Below are 21,597 nucleotides of genomic sequence, written 5' to 3'. Positions count from 1 at the left end.
AGATATGTTTTCTAACTACGCAGGGCTTGAGAAGGACCTCCAGTAAAGATTTTACCAAGTATTTCGTACATGTTTTTCATTTTTCGGATATACATGCAAAAGAAGCGGCAAAGATAAACTCCGCACATCTTACCTATCATACAAAATCCCAACTGTCCTTCACAATTTATAGAGAAATGCCCTAAAGGTCGAGTCACGTCAAATATCTTGAGCATAAAAAGCAAATGATTGATCTAACCCCAAAATTATTCCCTGTCATTTTCCTGCCTGAACAGAGCACACAACAATTAAAAATTCCATGTTAAAGATTTTCGGTAAAACCATCATTTTGTTGCCACGACTTTTGCGTGGAGTAGAGGTTTAAGCAAAAATGACAGAAAAGAGAGGCCTAACCTCTTCCCCGTTATTGACCAGAAAAAAATGTGATATAACATGCAATTATGACGTCACACATTAAAGTACCCCAAATGATGCGTAATTTGTCAATGATAAGCGACATCAGGTTTCATCGTCGACCGCAGTCGATCACCCCTCTTTCACCGGACCAAGGCCGGCTCCACTACAGACGACGGGCGGCTACTGCGCATGCGCCGACAGCAGAGGCCGTGTATATAAGGTGAGCGGCGACTGCAGACGGCACAGTCAAACCGTCTCACCTCCTTTTTCCACTTCTCCCAGTGACGTCATGGCTATGAGAATGGTGAGTGGTTTGGGACTGGGTCTGCTATTGCCAGTAATTCCGAAGAAAAATAAGTTTTCAAGCTGGGGCATTCCACGATAGATCGTACCACTTTTTTCCAATTTGACACCCTCATCTCTCGGAATTTGACGAGAATTGGTCTCAGGGGTAATCAGGGGCTCTGAATCCACCTGTAACAATTTCAGGCTTATCAGAAAAGTATTTTTTGAGTTATGGTGTATAACATTTTTTGGATCTTGCTTTGCAGCGCTAAGTTTGGCGGGCTGTAACTCTAAGACGGATTATTCAAATGCCAAATGTTATATAACATTGAACTTGCAATGAAACAGAGATTAACCCTCGCATGTGTGCGGCGTTTTCCAGCTTCTAATGTGTAGGGGGGGGGGGTCGGTTGGACCCCCCCCTTGCCGTTTGGCCCCTGATCGAGCTAGAGCTTCGCGGAAAAAAACGAGCGTGTTGCCCGTGACGAGAGGAAGCCGATGATACCCAATTTTAAGGTCCTAGGTCATTGGTTGACCTTCCAGGTCAGGTCAATGACCCAAGGTCGGGAAAATCGGGACCTGTTAGAAAGTGTGGCTGCTAAGGGGTTTTTTCGGGGTGCTGATCACGAATATCGTGTTAGTTTTGATCACAGATGATGTCTTTAAGCATTTAGACCAGGTCGGGTCAGGTCAGGTCAGGTCAACCAGTAGGCGTCGTGACGGGTATTATTATTACGTGTCAACCGCCTCTGACAGCTTCGTAACATGTTACGAAGTCACCAAAACTACTTCGTAAATGTTCAAATGGTTGCTAAATTCGAATTCAGCTCCAAAAACTAGCCTAGAAACATGTAAAACTCGAAAAAGTGAACCGAGGTCACCAAAGGTCAATGACCTGACCTGACCTTCAGGTGACCTTGACACCCACCCTAATGCATGGGAGCAACATCAAATCACATGTTTGAACGTTTGAAACCACGAAAAGCTTGCAAACGCGCGGCTAATGCGAGCCGACATACGCGGAATCGCGATTCCGGCCAAACATGGTCTCGGAAAAGAGGTCACAGGTCAAAGGTCATTTGGGTCAGGGTCATGAAATTTTCAGGGTAGGTGTCAAATTGATCAATGCGAGGGTACTGAAAGTTTCGTCGCGATCGGCCGCTTTTTACGCGAGTTATTCGCGAAAAACCATGGGGGGGGGGTCCATCCGACCCCCCCCCCCCCTACACATGCGAGGGTTAATATGTATTTTTGAAATTCCGAAAAATACGCTATTTTTGATATATGACATATCGAGTTTTATTTCATTTGTATTTTTTGGACTTTGGGACCAATTTTTTTTTGAATTTTTATTTCTTTAAAAAAATATTTGGCTCATTGTTAAGAAGTATGCAAAAAATTAGGAAGGTGTTCTTTCTATAAATGTATTTATTTTACGTCACGATAACGGTTTCGAATAGTGATTTCGGGAGGGGAGCTTACAACTGGCGTGGTAAAGCTGCCTAGTGACATCACGGGTTACTGAAATTTCAATTCAAGTCTGAGTCATCTGAAAAAGTGAAAAGAGGGTTCATTCAACCCTCTTTCCTATAAGCGCGAGGGTGAAAAAGGCTGTTTGGTTCTGACTTTGTTTTGGACCCCAATGACCATAGCTGTCCGAGATGAAAGTTACAGGACGCATACATGGTGTCCTCCAGAGGTCTCACAACTTGTATATCTGGGAATTTTTCAAGGTAACATGAGGTCAGGTCGGTCACGTGACATCACTGTTATAAATCAATGGGGAAATATAAAACTGTTATTTTGGCGCCGAGAATGATCTAAAACTATCCCACGTACATGGTATCGTGATTTCATGCACTCCTTGCAAAGTCCAATGCTTTACTTTTGCATTGTTAACCTTGCGTGACGTCATTTATGACGTCACTAGGGTCGTACGAGTTTTTCGTCAATAACTCCCGATCAAATGGAGTTAGAGAGTCGGGAAAGCCACCAATGGACTCGGGAAGACCTTCCGAATCGAATGATATGCCATATGATACCCTTTGCCCAGCTTCGTGACCTGAGGGGCTCTGACCTGACCTTGACCCGAGGTCAACTACTTAAGTTGACCTCACCCTAGCAAAAAGTATACCATTCGATGCACCTGAGCTAGGCGAACACAATGATGCCAAAATCGCAGCTCTGCGGCCATCTTTTGCGAAGTTATTTACTAAAAACCGAACCCGTAACTTCAGTCACGTGACCTGACCTCAGACGCTACCGCTTAACCTGAGACCTTAAAATCGGGTACCAATCGCTGCGACTTGTAACGGCACACACGTCCGTTTTTTCCGCGAGGCTCTAGCTCTATTAGAAGCGAAACGGCGTGCTGGGGTCGTATCAACCCCTCCGAAACCCATTTTGTTTGCGGGAAAATGAGGAACTTATAGAAAGAACACCTTTCTAATTTTTTGCATGTCGATTTGCAATGACATGAAGATTATTTTGAAAAAAATAAAAATGTGAAAAATTTTGGTCCCAAAAGTCATTAGAGGCAAATGAAAAAAGATTAAGGTTTTTGCTCAACAATGAAATTTTTTCTTTGGAATTTTTAAATAGTAATAGTAATTTTTGATTCATCGCAAGCTTAGTGTTGTTTACTTTTTGTTGGTTGCTTAACCCGTTCTTGAGTTATAGGCCATCAAACTCACCGTTACATACCGAAGTTAAAAAATGTAATGCAATATAACTCAAAAAGTTTTGATCTGAGAAGTCTGATATTTTGCCAGGCGTCTTTGGGGCCTATGAAAGTATTGACCAAAACAACAAATTGTTAGCTGTAAGAAATATTCTAAAAATAATATGTCATTGGTGCTGGCTTCCGGTGTCTCTCAAGGGTTCTTATTTTGCCCATAACTTTTGTGAACCCCGTTCTTAATCCCCTTTGGATTGGCAATTTCACTTTTTTGTTACTGTCCTTCGATTACTTTTCTTCTTAAAAACTGCCTATTATTCTCATTGTTTTGCAAAGAATTCCGGAAATTTTTCGATCAGCTGTGACAATGTTGTTTGTTATCGTTTCTTTTTTCAGATCAGTGTGCTGGCGTGTGTGGCTGCGGCCACGGCCAGCCATCCTCCCCCTTACGGACACCCCGCGCCCCACTACGTAAGTGAAACTTTGAATTCCATACGTGACAAGATATTGAACTTCAAGGAACGGTTATGTGCTACTAAACACCATCCAGCCTAACATCTTTTCATGAGAGTCATTCTTGTTTATCTTCTCACCCTTCACGAAGTCCATCTTATTTTTTCAATGGTATTCAAAACAAAATTTCATGGCGAAAGTCGAAAGTCGAAAGAGAGTCGTAACGAGTTTGGTTGCCAAATAGACCATGCATGACCCTTAATTTATTTTTATTATTTTATCTCTGTGTTTCAGGGCGGCTACCAGCAGCAGCACTACTGCGACCCGACGGCGGCACCGGCCTGCGCGGCCAACTCGTCCCTCACCTACTGCCTCGAGGACGCCGAGTACCCGGCCTACGAGATCAAGGCGGCCATCTCGCAGGACCACCTGTTCGCCAAAAAGTACGCCGACATCGGCACCCAGTCGGCCGACGACCTGGTCGACGGCCTGAGCGCCGAGCAGGAGTCGGCCTTCGACTACGGCTACTACACGGGCTCGTCCAAGGGCGACAGTCCGTACGACGTGACCCACTGGGCTGGCCCGGCCGGCTACATCTGCCCCAGTGACGTGGCCTACGCGCAGCCGCGCCGCGCCCAGAACGTGGCCGGCGAGTGGCGCGTCATCGTCAACGACGTGCACTACTACACGCAGACGGCCCGGCTGGAGACGTGCCTGCACCCGGACGCCGCCTGCCGCGCGCTGGCGCCCTGCTACAAGAGCAAGTGCACCCAGAAGTACATCTACCACCGCATGCTCTCGTACGACCCGTGCGACCCGTACAAGGGCCTCTTCATCGACATCTACCGGCTGCCGGCCGCCTGCAGCTGCCACGTGCCCGCCCTCTGATTGGCTCACGCCGCCGCTGACGTCACTGACCTCTGGCCGGTCACGTGACTGGCGAAGAGCAGCGAGCGCCACTCAGCTGATGAGCCCAGCGGCCAGTCCGGCTGAGATCTGCTCCCCCCAGAGACTGCCGCCGTGCCGCCGGCCGAGACACCGCAGCTCGAGCCGCTGGGTTTGTATGTCTGTGTGTGCGCGCGCGCCGCTCACCGCCCGTGTGTGAAGGCCCTCTGTCCCTCTGTCCCTCTGTCTTTCTGCTGTCCTATCCCCCCTCAGCTGAGGAAACATGTAAACAAAAATACGCAATAAAAACAGCATAACAGAACGAGAAGTATTTCTTGAATGCGAGAGGTTGAAAGAAAAATAGAAGTTAAATATTGAAAATGAATGTACCGAGGGGTGAAGACTGAGCAGAAATTGACATGCACTGAAGGTGTGGGGTCACAGTACAATTTACAGGAAAAGGAGGGAAGAATATAAAGAATATAAAGAAATACAATAGTAACACCTTTTTAGAGAGACTGCAACAGTGCACACAAAAGTAACACCACTTTAGAGAGACTGCAACAGTGCACACAATAGTAACACCACTTTAGGGAGACTGCAACAGTGCACACAAAAGTAACACCACTTTAGGGAGACTGCAACAGTGCACACAAAAGTAACACCACTTTAGAGAGACTGCAACAGTGCACACAATAGTAACACCACTTTAGGGAGACTGCAACAGTGCACACTATAGTAACACCACTTTATGGAGACTGCAACAGTGCACACAAAAGTAACACCACTTTAGGGAGACTGCAACAGTGCATACAATAGTAACACCACTTTAGGGAGACTGCAACAGTGCACACAAAAGTAACACCACTTTATGGAGACTGCAACAGTGCACACTATAGTAACACCACTTTATGGAGACTGCAACAGTGCACACAATAGTAACACCACTTTAGGGAGACTGCAACAGTGCACACAAAAGTAACACCACTTTAGGGAGACTGCAACAGTGCACACTATAGTAACACCACTTTATGGAGACTGCAACAGTGCACACAAAAGTAGCACCACTTTAGGGAGACTGCAACAGTGCACACTATAGTAACACCACTTTATGGAGACTGCAACAGTGCACACAAAAGTAACACCACTTTAGGGAGACTGCAACAGTGCATACAATAGTAACACCACTTTATGGAGACTGCAACAGTGCACATTATAGTAACACCACTTTAGGGAGACTGCAACAGCGCACACAATAGTAACACCACTTTATGGAGACTGCAACAGCACACACAACAGTAGCACCACTTTAGGGAGACTGCAACAGTGCACACAAAAGTAACACCACTTTAGGGAGACTGCAACAGTGCACACAAAAGTAACACCACTTTAGGGAGACTGCAACAGTGCACACAAAAGTAACACCACTTTAGGGAGACTGCAACAGTGCACACAACAGTAACACCACTTTAGGGAAACTGCAACAGCACACACAATAGTAACACCACTTTAGGGAGACTGCAACAGTGCACACAAAAGTAACACCACTTTAGGGAGACTGCAACAGTGCACACTATAGTAACACCACTTAAGGGAGACTGCAACAGTGCACACAATAGTAACACCACTTTAGGGAGACTGCAACAGTGCACACTATAGTAACACCACTTAAGGGAGACTGCAACAGTGCACACAATAGTAACACCACTTTAGGGAGACTGCAACAGTCCACACAATAGTAACACCACTTTAGGGAGACTGCAACAGTGCACACTATAGTAACACCACTTTATGGAGACTGCAACAGTGCACACAACAGTAACACCACTTTATGGAGACTGCAACAGCACACACAACAGTAGCACTATCGTAAGGAGACTTCAACAGTGCACACAACACCATCACTTTACACTTCCCGTGATACGGCGCTTGGCTGGTAACTCCGCTGTCATGAGCTAGAGTACCTACGAGAGGGTGCACACTACGCAATTTTTTGCGTGTTGGCTTTTACACAGGCGAAAGATAGCCCTCGCCTTTTTAGATATCGAGTAGGTTTCCTCTGGTCTTCGATTACATGATATACCACATATGAAACTAAGAAATTATGCATGAAAATATAAAACGTTATATTTTTAAACACTAAGATACATGCAGGTTTTTGACTTTTCGAAGAAATGGAATATTAGTGCAAGAATACCTACATACCGATTAGATCTCAGGCAGCTTTTGCCAAATTGTCAGGGAATTCAGATTTGTTTTTCAATAGAAAAACACAATTCTAAAGAATAGTGTTTTAACTATTGACAACAAACCTTCGGTTATTTACTCTAGAAAGTTTAAGCCAAATGTTTTCAAAATAGCTAAGTTGTCCGTTTTTTGATTTTACAGTACATAGTCGATATATTTATACTTCCCTGCTAACAAAATTACAAACCTATATCCGTACGTTTTCGACACAGTAAAAAAAAAACACCATCGTGCTCTTGAGCTAAAACCTCACCTCTTTTGTTCACAAAATTTCAGATATGAAATTTTTTGACCTAATAGTGACCTGACCTCAGCTATATTCAGCTGAAAACAGGCGCGTAAACACGACTCTGAAGTTACTGGGGACCACATGCAAGGCCGCGAAGACCAAATATTATGTCTCAGATGTGGGAGGGGGGGGGGTAGGGGTGTAACGTGGGACGTGGGATTCAGATACGTGGGGTGGGTAGAAAATTGTTAAGAATAAAATCTAAAGTGGAATCTGCTTAATAAATCCCCGGATAATAAATCCAGCCGCTTATTGTGGGCGCTTGAGCTATGTTTACGGATTTTTGCGATAGATACCCATAGTTAATAAATCCGCTTAATAAATCCACGTACCCCGCTTAATAAAGCCACTTGGGAGTTTCGAAGTCCGCAGTGACATCTCCCCATTCGAAATGTGGCATCCAGCCCGCTCAAAAAGAACCACACTGGACCAGCGGTCTGCAGCAGTTGGACTTCCCACGACAGAGGGAGTTCAGGAGTATCAAGAGCGCCATCACCATGCACCTCAGAGAAATGTTCCCGGCAAAACAGGCACCCTGAACTGTTTCGTTGACATAACAGGCATGACGGGGATTGATCGTGGATGGGCATATCGACATGACAGCTTTGCAGTGTGCGCTGGTCACTTTCAGGGGCTCCACTACGGTCACAGGTTTGGGGGATGTCCAACCCTAAAACGCACGCCTTCATACATTAGACTGCATTACGGAAGTCAAATTTTGGGGGGTCTGGACCCCCGCGACCCCACCGATGTGGTGGAGCCCGTGGCCACTTTCATTGGTATAAGCGAGACAATGAGGAATGTTAGCCTGTACGCTTGTATTTCAGGGGAACGGAACGTGCAGCTGCAATACATGCTTGATGAAAATAACTGACTCCGGTTAGTGAAGCCACCGCTTAATAAATCCAAAACACCTTGCCATCAAGGTGGCCTATTAAGCTGATTCCACTGTATCTAAAAAAAGATTTTAGACCTCGCACTGGCAGGACATTTTTCATAATGCTGCGTGGTGTGTGAATTGTAGAATACCTAAATTGTTACGCATTAAAAAATAAAAATAACGCAGCTTGGCAAGCGGGAGGTGTATGCGACCCCCTGTCGTTTCGAAACTGAGCGTCGCAGCGCTTCGCAATAAAGACCAGTCGAACGCTCGCAACAATGGCGATTGGTTGCATATTTTTTACCCTAGGTCAATATTTGACCCAGATATGGCAGGTCAAAGGTCAAATTCCCGGGAAAAGCTATAATTTTCCAAATAACTTGGCTAGTATTGGCAATTCTATGAAAGATAGCCACATGGAACTCTCACGACCATGTTTCTCAACGAATTAGCAATAAAATGATACATAGCCGACTGCATTTCAGTCATTGCTGGCAAAAAGACACCCCGCTGACTCCTGAGTCACTTAGTGCCCAAGGGGCCATTGAGAATCAACGTCGGCTCACTTGGCATTAACCCGCGCCCTGATGGGGGGGCCATTTTGGCCCCCCCTGTGGTTTTTCTTAAATAGCGAGAAAACGGCGGCGCGCAGCGCCGCGAAATGTTGGGTGCCTTACCGGGCATCAATTTGACACCTTCACACAAAATTTCAAGTCACAGGTCACCTCAGGTCAGGAGTTATTGAGGTCAAACTGAGGTCATGTTCGAGTAAAAATGAGCAAAAAACATGACATCTTGAAACGCTCACCAATTCTACAGTTAACAAGCAATTTTAAAGTTCTTTATGTGGTTGTGTAGAGAAAAGTCGGCGCTAAAAACTGCTATCTCGGATTTTCGAAATTTTGGGATTTTGACCCCCAAAAATAAAAAAAATTGATTTTTTTAGAAAAACTCGAAAAATTTCCCAAACTTTTTCGAATTTCGAAAAAACCGGAATATATGTGATAGTCCCTGCGCTCTTCGATATATATACCAAATTTTAGATCGATACCTCTTTTTTTTGGCCAAGTTATAGCGAAAAAACTGTTAAAAATTGATGACGTCAAATTTTTGAACTCAATTTTTAGCAGTTCTAGAGCTCGTAGCGCAAAACGGAGACCACCATTGAACTCCCCGTGACGAGCTGCATCGAATCAATACCCATCTTATGCAAAAATATCAACTTTGAAATTTGACCTAATTTGACCTGACCTTGACCTGACCTTGAACAAAACGTGACCTAAGCTGGCCCTTAAGTCTGTCTGACCCACATAATCGTATTTGTCATGTAAAATGGACCATAAAACATGTATCACACGACACTTTCATATTGTGACCCCCCCAGTGACCTGACCTCTGTGACCTGACCTGGTATCAGTGACCTCAAATAGCAAAATATGTCTTTGAAGAACATTTCCCCATCGATGATTTTCAATGAAATGCAAGTTACACGATTTTACAACGCATTTCTTGAAATGCCTGTAAACGGTGAAAATTCGACCTTTGACCTGACCTGTGACGTCATCGGTTTGACCGAGGTCAATGAAATTGGGTCACAAGGTAGTTCCCCGTTGGGGCTATCCAACACCGTTTACCGCTTGTCGCTATGTTGCGTGGTTCTCGAGATCTGAGGGGGGGCCAAAATGCCCCCCCATCAGACCACGTTGCTCGGCAGACCCCATCTGGGCGCGGGTTAACGGCCGCTAAGAGGACCCCAAGCGGAACTCAAGGGACCGTCAGTCAGCCTCTGAGCCCCCTCACCTCCCCCTCCCCCTAGCCCTTGCACATACACCTAGCCCTGGGACTTATAGGCCTTTGATACTCTGGTACTGGTTCCCTTCGTTTCATTGTTGTCATCTTCATCTTTTTCTTTATCCTTGTCCCCAGCATTTCCATCTTCATCCCCCTTCTCTTCATCCTCCTCATCATCGTCAACATTGTCGTCATCGTCTTCGCCGTCTTCGTCATCATCTGCATCATCCACCTCTTGAACTAATTATCCTCGTAGTCGTCATCGTCATTACTCTGTCGTCATCATCAGCTTCATCATCCGTCGGTATCTTCAGCGTCTGAGTCATCATCATCATCATCATCATCATCATCATCATCATCATCATCATCATCATCATCATCATCATCATCATCATCATCATCATCATCATCATCGTCGTCGTCATCATCATCATCATCCAGTCCCATAATACGCCACGGCAGCCAGCGAGAGCACCAAGGCAGAGCCCGAGTGCCCACGCCGGTGACCAGTCTTGGTTGCCGGCTGCCCAGTACCGCTTACCTACCGTCATCAGCCATGCACCTGTGCAAAGCACTACCTGCTAACTGCTATATATACCTACCTATATGCCTGTGCAATGTACTTATCAACTAACTGCGCCTGCGGCTACATAACTATACCTACCTACACGAATGCCTAATTCTTACGATCTGCACTGCTGCCCATGGCGCGTGCTGGGTACAGCCTCAGAGGATGACCACGGATTGTGTCTCCTTTAGGGCCCGATCCGACCGCTAACATGAAAATATTTGGTATTGCATGAACAAATGACCATGCTCACATGACGTCTGGGCGCCTATCTCTCAGTCACCACGGTTTTATGCTCCTGGCTTTCATTTCGAGATAAGAAATAGGAGTTTGCATATTTGGATGCTTCAAACCGGAAGACTCGAATGCATTAGACAGAAGCCCTCTCGCCCAAAAAGTGTCTATAGGAAATTAGGAATCCTGCCCACGCCTTCGCATGAGATGATTGTGGGCTAAACCGGGTTTGTTTGGGGATAAGCAGCGGCTCTACATTCGCAGTGTTTTTGCGGTAAAAGTAGCCACTCTAAATCAAACCCTTTTACTAATAACATAAATCTTGCATTTTTTTGTGCATATACAGCACAAGAATGTGGCATTGAATTTTTTCGCTGTAAATAACTTTTAAAATGAATAAAAAACAATATATTATTAAGGTTTTCATCTGTACGAAAACATATAGTACCTGTAGGAAATTATAAATATTCATTTTAAAAATGCTAATCGAGTAAAGTATGAAGTACCAAAAACATTTATTACGATAAAATATTTGGCTAAATTTTACACTATTTAGGCTGAATATCATGAATAGAAATAAAAAAATCGTGTTATCTCACAAGCCGCCGTCGCCATTCACGATGCTGCCTTCGGTCTTCTTGCGCGCTTTGCCGGTGCGGTTCGGTTCCGCCGGGCTTTCACTGCTAAAACCTTGTGTTATTAATTGCACTGCAAGTCAGTTCTATTGCAAAATGGCTCTTCCCAAAGTCTTTTTCGATGTTTCGGCCGACAACAAGCCCCTGGGCCGCATAGTAATGGAGGTAAGAGCTGCTAAAAATAGACTGCGCCGGGTGCCGCCCACGTGGTCGATCTTACGGATAAATTAGACGAAAACATTTCTGACACTTTTTTAACTATTAATTTACTAATAACAATAATTAAAAATCATAAATAAGTATAAACAAAGTACTGTGGTTTTGTTTTTAGCAATCATGATAATACAATAAAGACTTCCATTTTGCGTCTAGCCAGACGAGTCTAAGTCTAAATTTTGCGTCCAGCTAGACGCGTCTAAGTCTAAGACACGTCGAGCTGGCCGGCGGCTGTGTGTATCTGGCAACTGCTAACTTCAGATGCATCTAGCTTGGAAGTCTCTGTCCAAAGTCAGACGCCAGTTGGACGCCAGTGGAAGTCTACACCCTAGGTGTTGAAAGTTGAACACCCTGATCAGTTTGGATGAGTAAAAGGAAAAGGGCAATAAAAATTAGCATGCTGTTGGGCATGATGTGCCCCAGTTGATTTTTCAAAAGGAAATTAGCTAAAAAGCTTGAATGCAGTAGGTAACAGTCCGAGCCCATGCTAAGTAGGTACTTGTTGTGTAGACCTCAAAGCATACCTACTGTCAAATCACAATGCCGGGTAAATAATCTGGACTTATTATGCCCATTGCCCATCAAAGCCAGATACTGCCTGTCTGACTCAACTGACTGCTGCGGCTGCTCCCACAAACTGCTGGCCATCCCCGTCAAGTGAAATACAAAATGCCGGAGCTACTGGAGTGCAGGGCTCTGACCACTGGAAGTCCAATGCTACCAATCCATCTACTGTACAGCCTGGATTGGATAGTTGAAGCTTGAAGGCTGCTCCATCAACTCCTCATTGACGGACATTTAACATCCCCATCCAGAGTACAATAACTTAGTTGGATACCTGAACACCATTAAATCTGTTTCATATTTTTACCATTTTTATATAGCTTTTCTGGATATCACAGATGAATAAAATCTTAGAAAACCACTGTTGAATAAAACACATGACAACCGCTTAGCCGCTATCATACTTGTATGATGTGTAATGTGTATCTGTGGTGCGGGCATGGAAGTATTGTGATGTATGATTTATGACATGTTTATATGTGCATACTTTTGCCATTATTTGAACTATGAATATATCTCCTTTTAGGCTGCAACTTGATTAGGTGTTGTTCAACTTTCAGCATTGCCTTTCCCATTTATATCAATACGTCTATGTAATAATAATTGATTAGGTGTGCTGCACTTGGCCTATTTTTCCTACCTATGTCTTTGTTTTCTGTTGTTTTTGGCCAACAGCTCTAATTTCTCTTTTTTTGTGTCTGCTGAGCACTTGTGATCAAAATATTCTAAATTTTCTTTTCAAACTTCCATCAATCAATTCATTTTGAGGTCAGGTATGCTTGAACTTCTAGCTATAATAAATTTACTCTGGCTGTAGAAGTTTGGTTTGCATTTATTAAGAAATTTGGGTTGATAAACTTTGTGGCATTGCAGCTTGCAACACATGTCTTGTTAAAAAAACTGGCTTAGGAAACCATCAAACAAATTTTCAAAAATCCATATAAAATGACAGCTATGAAAAATCGAGCACTTGAAATTTTCATCATGATAGGTATATAAAACCTAACCACTTTATTTGATATTTTACCTCTCGGTACCAATTGTGCCTAATGATGGTGCAGCTACTTCAAATACCTTTCGCTGCTATAGGCATCACCCAGGAAACCTGAAGAACCTTTTTCTTGAAATAGCACCTAGTCAAAATTTATCCTTTTTGACCTAACCTGTTGAGAGTTGACATTGACCTCAGCTTAACCTGCTCAAATTCACCTAAAATGACAGATTGTACTCTTATGGTGTTCTATGACAAAAACTTTTGAGAAAACACATGTAACATGTCATTTACCTATGTCACTAGCGTGTCCCATAGCTCAGTTGGTAGAGAGTCTGACTCCTGAGTGGTAGTGAGAGGTCAGGCTCCGGAGCTCAATATTTGAGACTCCTGACTGGAGGGCTGTTCACGGGCCCTGTGTGCGGTCGGACCGCACACAGCCTCGAAGCTTCGCCCACTTCGTCCCTACGTCAGCCTTCCGTCACCGCACACAGCGATCGCTGTGGCCGGTCGGGACTGGCCACAGCGGACCGTCCACCGCACGCAGCCGTGACGTCAGAACCGCCTACCCATCCCCTAGGCCTACCCCCACGCCTGCTGAACGCACCGCACACACCGCACGCAGCAGTGTGCGGTGCCCGTGAACACCCCTTGGGATGGTGTTGGTTGGCAGTTGGTGAGAGCACCCACAGTCAGTTGAAGTCAGTTGAGTGGGACAGGCTGTGTCGGACTTTGAAAGGCACATTAAATTTGGCATCTATCTACATTCTCCCGTTACTTGGAATTGCGCGATCGGACGGTAGGAGTCTGGGTCTACGCAACAAGCTCTGCTTAGCGTGCGCTCTGGCTCTGCCAATCCATCAATTCAAACATTTGAGCTAGATTTATGTAAAAAATCAGACCTTCATCACAACGTGAGTAGCACAAGGTGATGGCCCGACGCCTGTGGTATCTCTCCAAGAAGCTAATCGGCCTCTCCCTCATCAACGATGAGATGGCGTTCGAGGAGAAGCAGGCGGTTACCACCTGCATGCAGCAGTGACTGAGGGTGAAGAGCCCGTTTTACCGCGCCGACGTCGCCCTCGACGCAGTGTGGCAGCGCTCGCTGGCGTCGTTTGCGAGCATATTTACGTCTGGACAACGAGTTGCGGGGAAAAGTGCTGATTGTGTTGCAGTTTTAGGAGCCGGTGATTAGGCTGGATTTTTGGGCTACTTTTTCGTTCCGATTCATGTATTTCATAGTGTTTGGCTTTTGAATATTTTAGTTCTTTCAGATAAATATTACTTGCCTTACAACTTTGGTAAAAACGTTTCATTTTTTTTATAAGCGTTCAGAGTCCTAAAAATGCATCAGCACTACAATCATTGTAAACAAACAAATGGAGCACCACTTGGCGCTGTTCCAAGGCCATTTTTTAGTTTATCTGGTGGTTTTCTTGCTCTTGTACGTCGTTTTGTTGGATATTTTTAATCCCTTAAGAATGACTTATATCATATTTAAGAAGCATGTTGACTGAAAACAATCTGAACTCTGAAGTATCCAGGAGGCTGACAGAGGTCCTGACTACTGAGCTATATCAATATCAAGTTGAACAAGTTATGAAATTTTGGTTGATAAACGCAAGTTGATCGGGCTCATATATCAGCAAGAAAAAGTAAAATTAAAAGAGCTTATTGTCCAAAAACAAGCTATAATATTGCAGACCTTGGAGCAATACTGAAGAGCACGCTGAGCAGGATCATGCCAGAAAATGTTGACTGATGAGCGCATATTGATGTATTGGTATGAATATTGAATGATAACTTACAACAGCAAGATAAATTAGTGCTAACTATCAAGTTAAAATCTAGAATGAATGGACTTTGGCAGTTTGTTAGATGCTATGCAGATTGTAATGTGCATCAGGTACTCGTGTCTGGCAAATGAAACATGCGATCATTACATTGCTACTGGAGGAGAAAGCTTGGATCACTAAATCCACTTTATGTTGATTTTGATGTTAATCATCATCACTGTATTTCTTGAAAAAAGGATTGTAGTAAAATTGTCAATGTGACAATCCATGCAACGATATAATCATATGTGTTCATAGTCATTCGTGATAGTCATTATTGGTCCAATATACAATGGCAAAGCTCTCAGTCTCAGCGTTTCTTCCTGTGGATGGCCAGCAGTGACTCAGAGCTTAGAAGTATTAGTTTTCTTCACAGGGCTGGGATAAAAAGTACTGAGGGTAATCTTCCACCAAGGAACTCTACCTACTTTGACATGGTATGAGATGTAGGCACAAGTAGGTAGGTGCTCAGTTCCTATAGTCAGTAGTTGTGTATGTTTAGTCGGGTTAGCTTAGATCAGATTGTTAGTTTTTTAATTTGCCAAATGTCCATAAAAATGTGACCTGAGCAATGAGCATACCTGAACCTGACTAACCTGACAGCTAACCTAACCTCAATCATCACACATATTTGCAGCCTACCCAAGACCTGCAATGGCAGTAGCACCCAGTTATAGGTAGGTACTCACCCTAACTCAATCTTACCTGCTAACCTTCAACTTGCCAAAAGTTAGCTCACATTGCCAAGCTGTGTCCAGGGAAACAGGCAACTGAGGAACTGGCTCATTGGGTGGCTGGTGTGAGTCTGTGCAGTTAAAGTGTTTCTTCTCTGAAGCTGCTCTGCACTGCTGTATGTCATGTTAGATGCTCAGAAAATGTGGGAAATGATTACTAAGCTACTTTAGTGCTTTGTTAATGCTCGAGACATGAACAAGTACAGATCCTGCAGGGTACAGCTATGAGTTAGGTGCTAGGTGAGTATGTTATGTGAATGTGCTGTTCCCTGTTTGACTGTAAGTATACAAACAAGCACAGGGTCACAGTTATATTCAATATCCACATAAACATACAACAAAAACGGCCATATAGCATAACTCCGAACACACCACAGATAACTTAAGCCTTTGAAGGCACAAAAATGTTTTGATTAACAGGACAGGTTTACAATATATCCTCTGTCCTTGGGGGATCTTGCTGCCAAGTTGAGGTATGATGACTGAACTTCAGGATTGATCAACCTTTTCTTAGCCATGCTGCTTATAAACGAGAAAGACCAAATGCTTGTTTGTTTTGATTTACAGGACATGTATACAATATATCCTCTGTCCTTGGGGGATCTTGCTGCCAAGTTGAGGTACGATGACTGAACTTCAGGATTGATCAACCTTTTCTTAGCCACTGCTTATAAACGAGAAAGACCAAATGCTTGTTTGTAAACTGCGTTGAAAATTTAATGATCCTTCAATTCTGAAATGAAGGCACAAATGAAATAGTTCCCTCTCCTTTTGGAATACACAAAGCAAAATATTTAATAAATTTTAGTGGATGGACAAGAGCAATTAGCATAGCTTTCCCTAAGTTAACTTCTGGCACTGTTGATGAATTACACTGACGCTTATTCGCTTCATGTTTTGTAACAAACGCGCTAAAACTGCAATATAACAGCACTATATGCTTCTTGACAAAATGCAAAAGTATTAAAAATTTAGCCCTGATGGCATTCATTCTTGGTGGAAACGTAATTACAAAATATTTTGTAGTAACTATTGAATTCCGGCCGAAAACAGTGCACGGTTTAAAAAAGAATCATTCCAATGACGGTCATTTCTTGCGGTCCTGAAATCGCCACTATTTCCGGCCTCTCCAACGCAACTCGTTGTCCAGACGTAAATATGCCGTTTGCGATGACCAGCTCTGTCGGTCTCGGCACCTCCCTAGGGGCAGGTCACGATTTCCTCAACGTCGATCCGGTCGAGTGGTCGGAAAGAGACGAATTCACCACGGCTTGTCGGCGACCGTCACGTGCGGAAAGTGAACAACTTTGCGGAAAAGTGTTGGACTGTTACCCTCATCAGCGGGTTCTTGCAGCACCACCACACACGGCAAGAAACATTGACACTGCCTCCTTTAAGTCGAGGAGCGTCAGATTAATCAGATAAATCAGATAAAAATAACATCTTGGCGCCTTGCTCGTGCGTTTTACAGCTCGTATTTATCCTCTATCTCTTTTGGTCTACGGCTCAAGTTTATCGTCCACATTGTGCTTTTCAGGTCATTTGCATTGCGTATCGTTTATTTTTGTATCGTTCTCGTGCGTTTTACAGCTCGTTATAACATCCGTCACGGGCGTTCGACAGCTTGTTTGCAACGCCTACCATGCATTCTTCGCTTCCACAGCTTCCTTTACCAACTATTGTGTTTTTTACAGCCCTTTTTTACTCGTTACGTTTTAGTTTTTCAGCTCATCTTCAGCGTTTTTTCAGCTTGTTTTATTTTACATCCGTCTCATCCGTTTTTTGTTTTCAGCTCGTTATTTACCATTGATCTCGTGCGTTTATTACAGCTGAGGTCCGACGTGGTGCCGAAGACGGCAGAGAACTTCCGTGCCCTGTGCACTGGAGAGAAGGGTTTCGGATTCCAGGGCTGCGGCTTCCACCGTGTCATCCCCAACTTCATGTGTCAGGTTAGTGTCAGAGTGTCGGATATGTGTCAGGTTAGTGTCAGAGTGGGCCAAAGTGTGTCATGACGTGTCAAAGTGTGTCAGGTCAGCGTCGGAATGTGTCAGTGTCAGGTGTGTTGTAAGCGTTCAACCTCATCCCCAACTTCATGTGTCAGGTTAGTGTCAGAGTGTCGGATGTGTCAGGTTAGTGTCGTCAGAGTGTGTCAGGACGTGTCAAAGTGTGTCAGGTCAGTGTCGGAATGTGTCAGTGTCAGGTGTGTTTTAAGCGTTCGACCTCATCCCCAACTTCATGTGTCAGGTTAGTGTCGGACGTGTCAGGTGTGTCAGGACGTGTCAGAACCTCAGGTGTGTCAGGATGCGTCATTGTCACGTGGGCAGATGTCATGTGGATGTGAGTGTCAGCGGGTGTCTGGAGATCGTCTGATGTCATTCTTAGGTGCCAGAGGGATATGATAATGTAATGTACTAGGTGACCATAATATGTCACATTGAGTGTTTTTGTTGGTTTTAGGGAAGTGGCAGGTGAAAGCATCGCATGTGAAGTGTCATCCTAATGTGACACAATATTGCAACGTGCCATTTTCCTGTCATAGCTTTCCCTGATTCCTAAGTGTTATTGTCATCTCTCACGTCTCCCCAAAGCCCCACTTTCATCGTTATCTTTTGTCATTGTCCGGCTCGTGCCTATACTAAACGTGTCATGTGTCAGTGTTTTGTGTCTCTAGCCGGATGCTGTCTCTGTTAGGTTCATCTTTCCACGGAGTTAGGAATGTATTTGGTGAGGAATTCCTATCACCAGTTGATATCAATGTCATCCATAACTTTATGTGTAGGATGCCCATGTTCGAGTCTTGATGGTGGATATCTGTGCCTTTACTGGGTATCGGGCTCCAATGAGTCATTGTCTGGCTATGGTTGACAAATAACTACATGCAAGTGAATCACAGTTCTCCGTTTGGCTAGGCTTATCACTAGCCTTTAGCAAGGTGACTCAATGTAATCGTATCAACCTGTAATTGTGAGCTGCTATCTGCAGGTTTTAATGGCAGTCCATGTGAGCAATGTATTTATGCGTCATGTAGCTATCTGGCGAGGCCCCACTTATGCCTGCTTAGTTCTGCTAGGTATGCAGCATTGTCATTTGGCTTTGTAATCTGAATGTTGATAACTATCTGTTCACTGCATTTGAAGCTTAATGCCTGAAACAGACTCTTTTCGCAGTCAGGAAATCGCATGCGAGAGGCTATCTATTCAAATACATGGAAGCACACTCGCATCAATCGCACGCACCTCCCGCAAGCGATTGATGCGTGAAGAATTATAATCTATTTGATTGAATAGGCTCTCGCATGTGAGTTCCTGAACGCGGAAAGAGTCTGTTTCAGCCTTTACAGTCCTTCAAATTGCACAAGGCATGAATTCTTGTATATCGCGATGCAGCTAGCCTCCCGCCTCCGACATCCTTTCCCGCTAGCTCTAGCACACCCTCTCCCTCGTGACTCACTCGCATCTGGCTCCTCCAGGGCGGTGACTTCACCAAACACAACGGAACCGGAGGCAAATCCATCTACGGCAACAAGTTCGAGGACGAGAACTTCATCCTGAAGCACACCGGCCCCGGCATTCTGTCCATGGCTAACGCCGGTTAGTAGCGCCGCTGTATTTGTATTGTATTTGTATTGGTATTTACATTTAAGGGCGATCATGTACAAAATGTGTGGTGATTACTGCTGTCTGTCTGTCTGTCTGTCTGTCTGTCTATCTCCGTTTCTCTCTCTCTCTCTCTCTCTCTCTCTCTCTCTCTCTCTCTCTCTCTCTCTCTCTCTCTCTCTCTCTCTCTCTCTCTCTCTCTCTCTCTCTCTCTCTCTCTCTCTCTCTCGACATCCAAACGAACATAATTTTGCACTCACCTCCAATTTTGAGAGCAATTTCCCACTCCCAATTGTACTGAGAAAAGCATTTATGTGGATGGTTATCTCTCCTTCTGTTTTTACCTCATTTGTATAGAAATTCATGCCACTTCCATCCTCCCTTTTGGAGAGTAAGTTCTCTGACACTCAAACCAAAATACAACTTTTGGACGCTACTCCGTGTCACCAAAAACATTTTCCCCACACACCATCTCACCCCGACCCCCCCCTCTCTCTCTCTCTCTCTCTCTCTCTCTCTCTCTCTCTCTCTCTCACCCCGACCCCTCTCTCTCTCTCACACCCCGACCCCCTCTCTCTCTGTGTACAGGTCCCAACACCAATGGCAGCCAGTTTTTCCTCTGTACGGTTAAGACCACCTGGCTAGATGGAAAGCACGTGGTATTCGGACAGGTTACCGATGGCATGGATGTTGTGAAGAAAATCGAAGGTTTCGGTGAGTTCTTGGAGAGTTCGGGAGGGGGGGGTTGAGAGATCTAGAGAGTTCGGGGGGGGGGGGTGAAGGGGAATGATAGATTTGGAGACTAGAGACTTGGACTTTGGAGGGGGGGGGGGGGGTCAAGTGGAGGGATAGAGATTTTCGATGAGTTCGGGGAGAGATATGGCGATTAAGAGCTTTGGTAGGGGTTGGGAAATGGGTGATGGAGGATAGGGTTCGGGGATTGAGATATTTGAATGGGTTAAGGCTGGAGGCGCGGGGTGGGGATATAAGATTTAGGACTTAATGATGTGTGAAGGAAATTCATAACTTTAGACGTGGGTCGTAGTGTAGCGGATCTAAAGCTCGAGATATCGGCAACTTATCAGTTTTATTGAGTTCAATGTGCAATGATGCTTTTTATAGACCATACACAATGCACATGCTTTAGTTAGGTGTGATTTCGTTGAAATACGACGTGCTCGTATTTTATCAAAGATTGTTTTATTCGGGTTCTGTTAAATTTCTCGATCATTTATTTTTCTTGCACACTACTTTCTCATCGGCACTCAGGTCAACCATAGGTATCTGATGTTTGACATCCCATCAGTCACCTGGTTATTACACCTGTGTACGCTTACACTCACTTTGGGCACATAACGACTCCGCTTTCGACTCGCCCTAAAACCCCAGTAAGTGTTCTTACACTCGTTTTGTCTTTTTGCAGGCACCCAGAGCGGAAAGCCGACCAAGAAGATTCTGATTGACAAGAGTGGTCAGCTGTGAGTCTGAGTCTGCACTGAAACCCGGCCGTCAAGTGCTAGGTCTGCGCTGAGGGCCGGCATTGCAGTGCTGGGTTTGCGCTGAGGCCCTGCTTCTTGGAGCTGAGTCTGTACTGAAAGCCGGCTTTGCAGTGCTAGGTCTGCGCTGAAAGCCGGTTTATCGATGCTGATTCTGCTCTGAATACCGGCCATCAGCGCCTGCCACTGCGCTGAATACCGGCCTTCAGCGTTCACCACTGCACTGAATTCCGGCCTCGCTGACCGCAATGCTTGAGGTCCCACTCGGTCCAACCCTATTATACAGGCATTCCCGCTTTGGGTTCTTCGTCCCCCTTCCCTTTCTCGGGGTTGGGACTGCGGCATGTTCACTTTCTGAACTGCGTATCGCTTGGAGTGACGCCGTCAGTGGGGTTTTGTGGAAGTTAACCGAAACTGTACTCACATGTGTTAATACATTGGTAGAGACTGGTATTATTTTAGGTGTCTCTGGGGAAGGAGTTGGACGCCGAAGGATGGGAAATGCTTTACGCCTGCTGTCTTTGGTATGGACCGAACCCACTTACAGTTTTTAGGAAGTCGAGTACGAGGAGAGGTTAGGCCCAATTTATTTTTTAGGGGTTATACGAGGTGGGATGGTGTAATACTGATACGAAACACGATCATTATGAATTCAGGACTGACGTGGTGTTCGTGGTCTGTAATTTTCCCATTCAGCGCCAGGGTTTCCTTCGTTATTCTTTGGGCAGCAATGATCGGGCTACTGACCAGTAATTGCATTCCGTATTCACACCTAATTTATTTTCACGCCGTCAACCAATGTCAAATTACCGGTGTGGTAAGCCT

At 44.7% G+C, this 21,597-nt stretch overlaps 2 protein-coding genes across 2 annotated transcripts; both read left to right on the top strand.

The window, feature by feature from the left end:
• The first annotated feature begins 554 nt into the window (after positions 1–554).
• Positions 555–5,018, top strand: LOC122377222 (neurotrophin 1-like). The gene is made up of 3 exons (XM_043357184.1): positions 555–700; positions 3,755–3,829; positions 4,106–5,018. Exons 1-3 carry the CDS (start codon positions 686–688, stop codon positions 4,697–4,699), a joined length of 684 nt encoding a protein of 227 aa, XP_043213119.1. The 5' UTR covers positions 555–685; the 3' UTR covers positions 4,700–5,018.
• Positions 5,019–11,015: 5,997 nt separating this feature from the next.
• Positions 11,016–21,228, top strand: LOC122377221 (peptidyl-prolyl cis-trans isomerase A1-like). Its single transcript, XM_043357183.1, has 5 exons — positions 11,016–11,505; positions 17,510–17,629; positions 19,150–19,270; positions 19,865–19,990; positions 20,700–21,228. The coding sequence occupies exons 1-5, from the start codon at positions 11,272–11,274 to the stop codon at positions 20,756–20,758; spliced, it is 660 nt and encodes a 219-aa protein (XP_043213118.1). The 5' UTR covers positions 11,016–11,271; the 3' UTR covers positions 20,759–21,228.
• Positions 21,229–21,597: the final 369 nt, after the last annotated feature.

Source organism: Amphibalanus amphitrite, unplaced genomic scaffold (assembly GCF_019059575.1).
Source record: "Amphibalanus amphitrite isolate SeventyFive unplaced genomic scaffold, NRLGWU_Aamphi_draft 002638F_arrow, whole genome shotgun sequence".
Classification (NCBI taxonomy): Eukaryota; Metazoa; Arthropoda; class Thecostraca; order Balanomorpha; family Balanidae; genus Amphibalanus; species Amphibalanus amphitrite.
The sequence above is the reverse complement of the archived record's forward strand: the minus strand, read 5'-3'. Positions and strand labels throughout refer to the sequence as shown.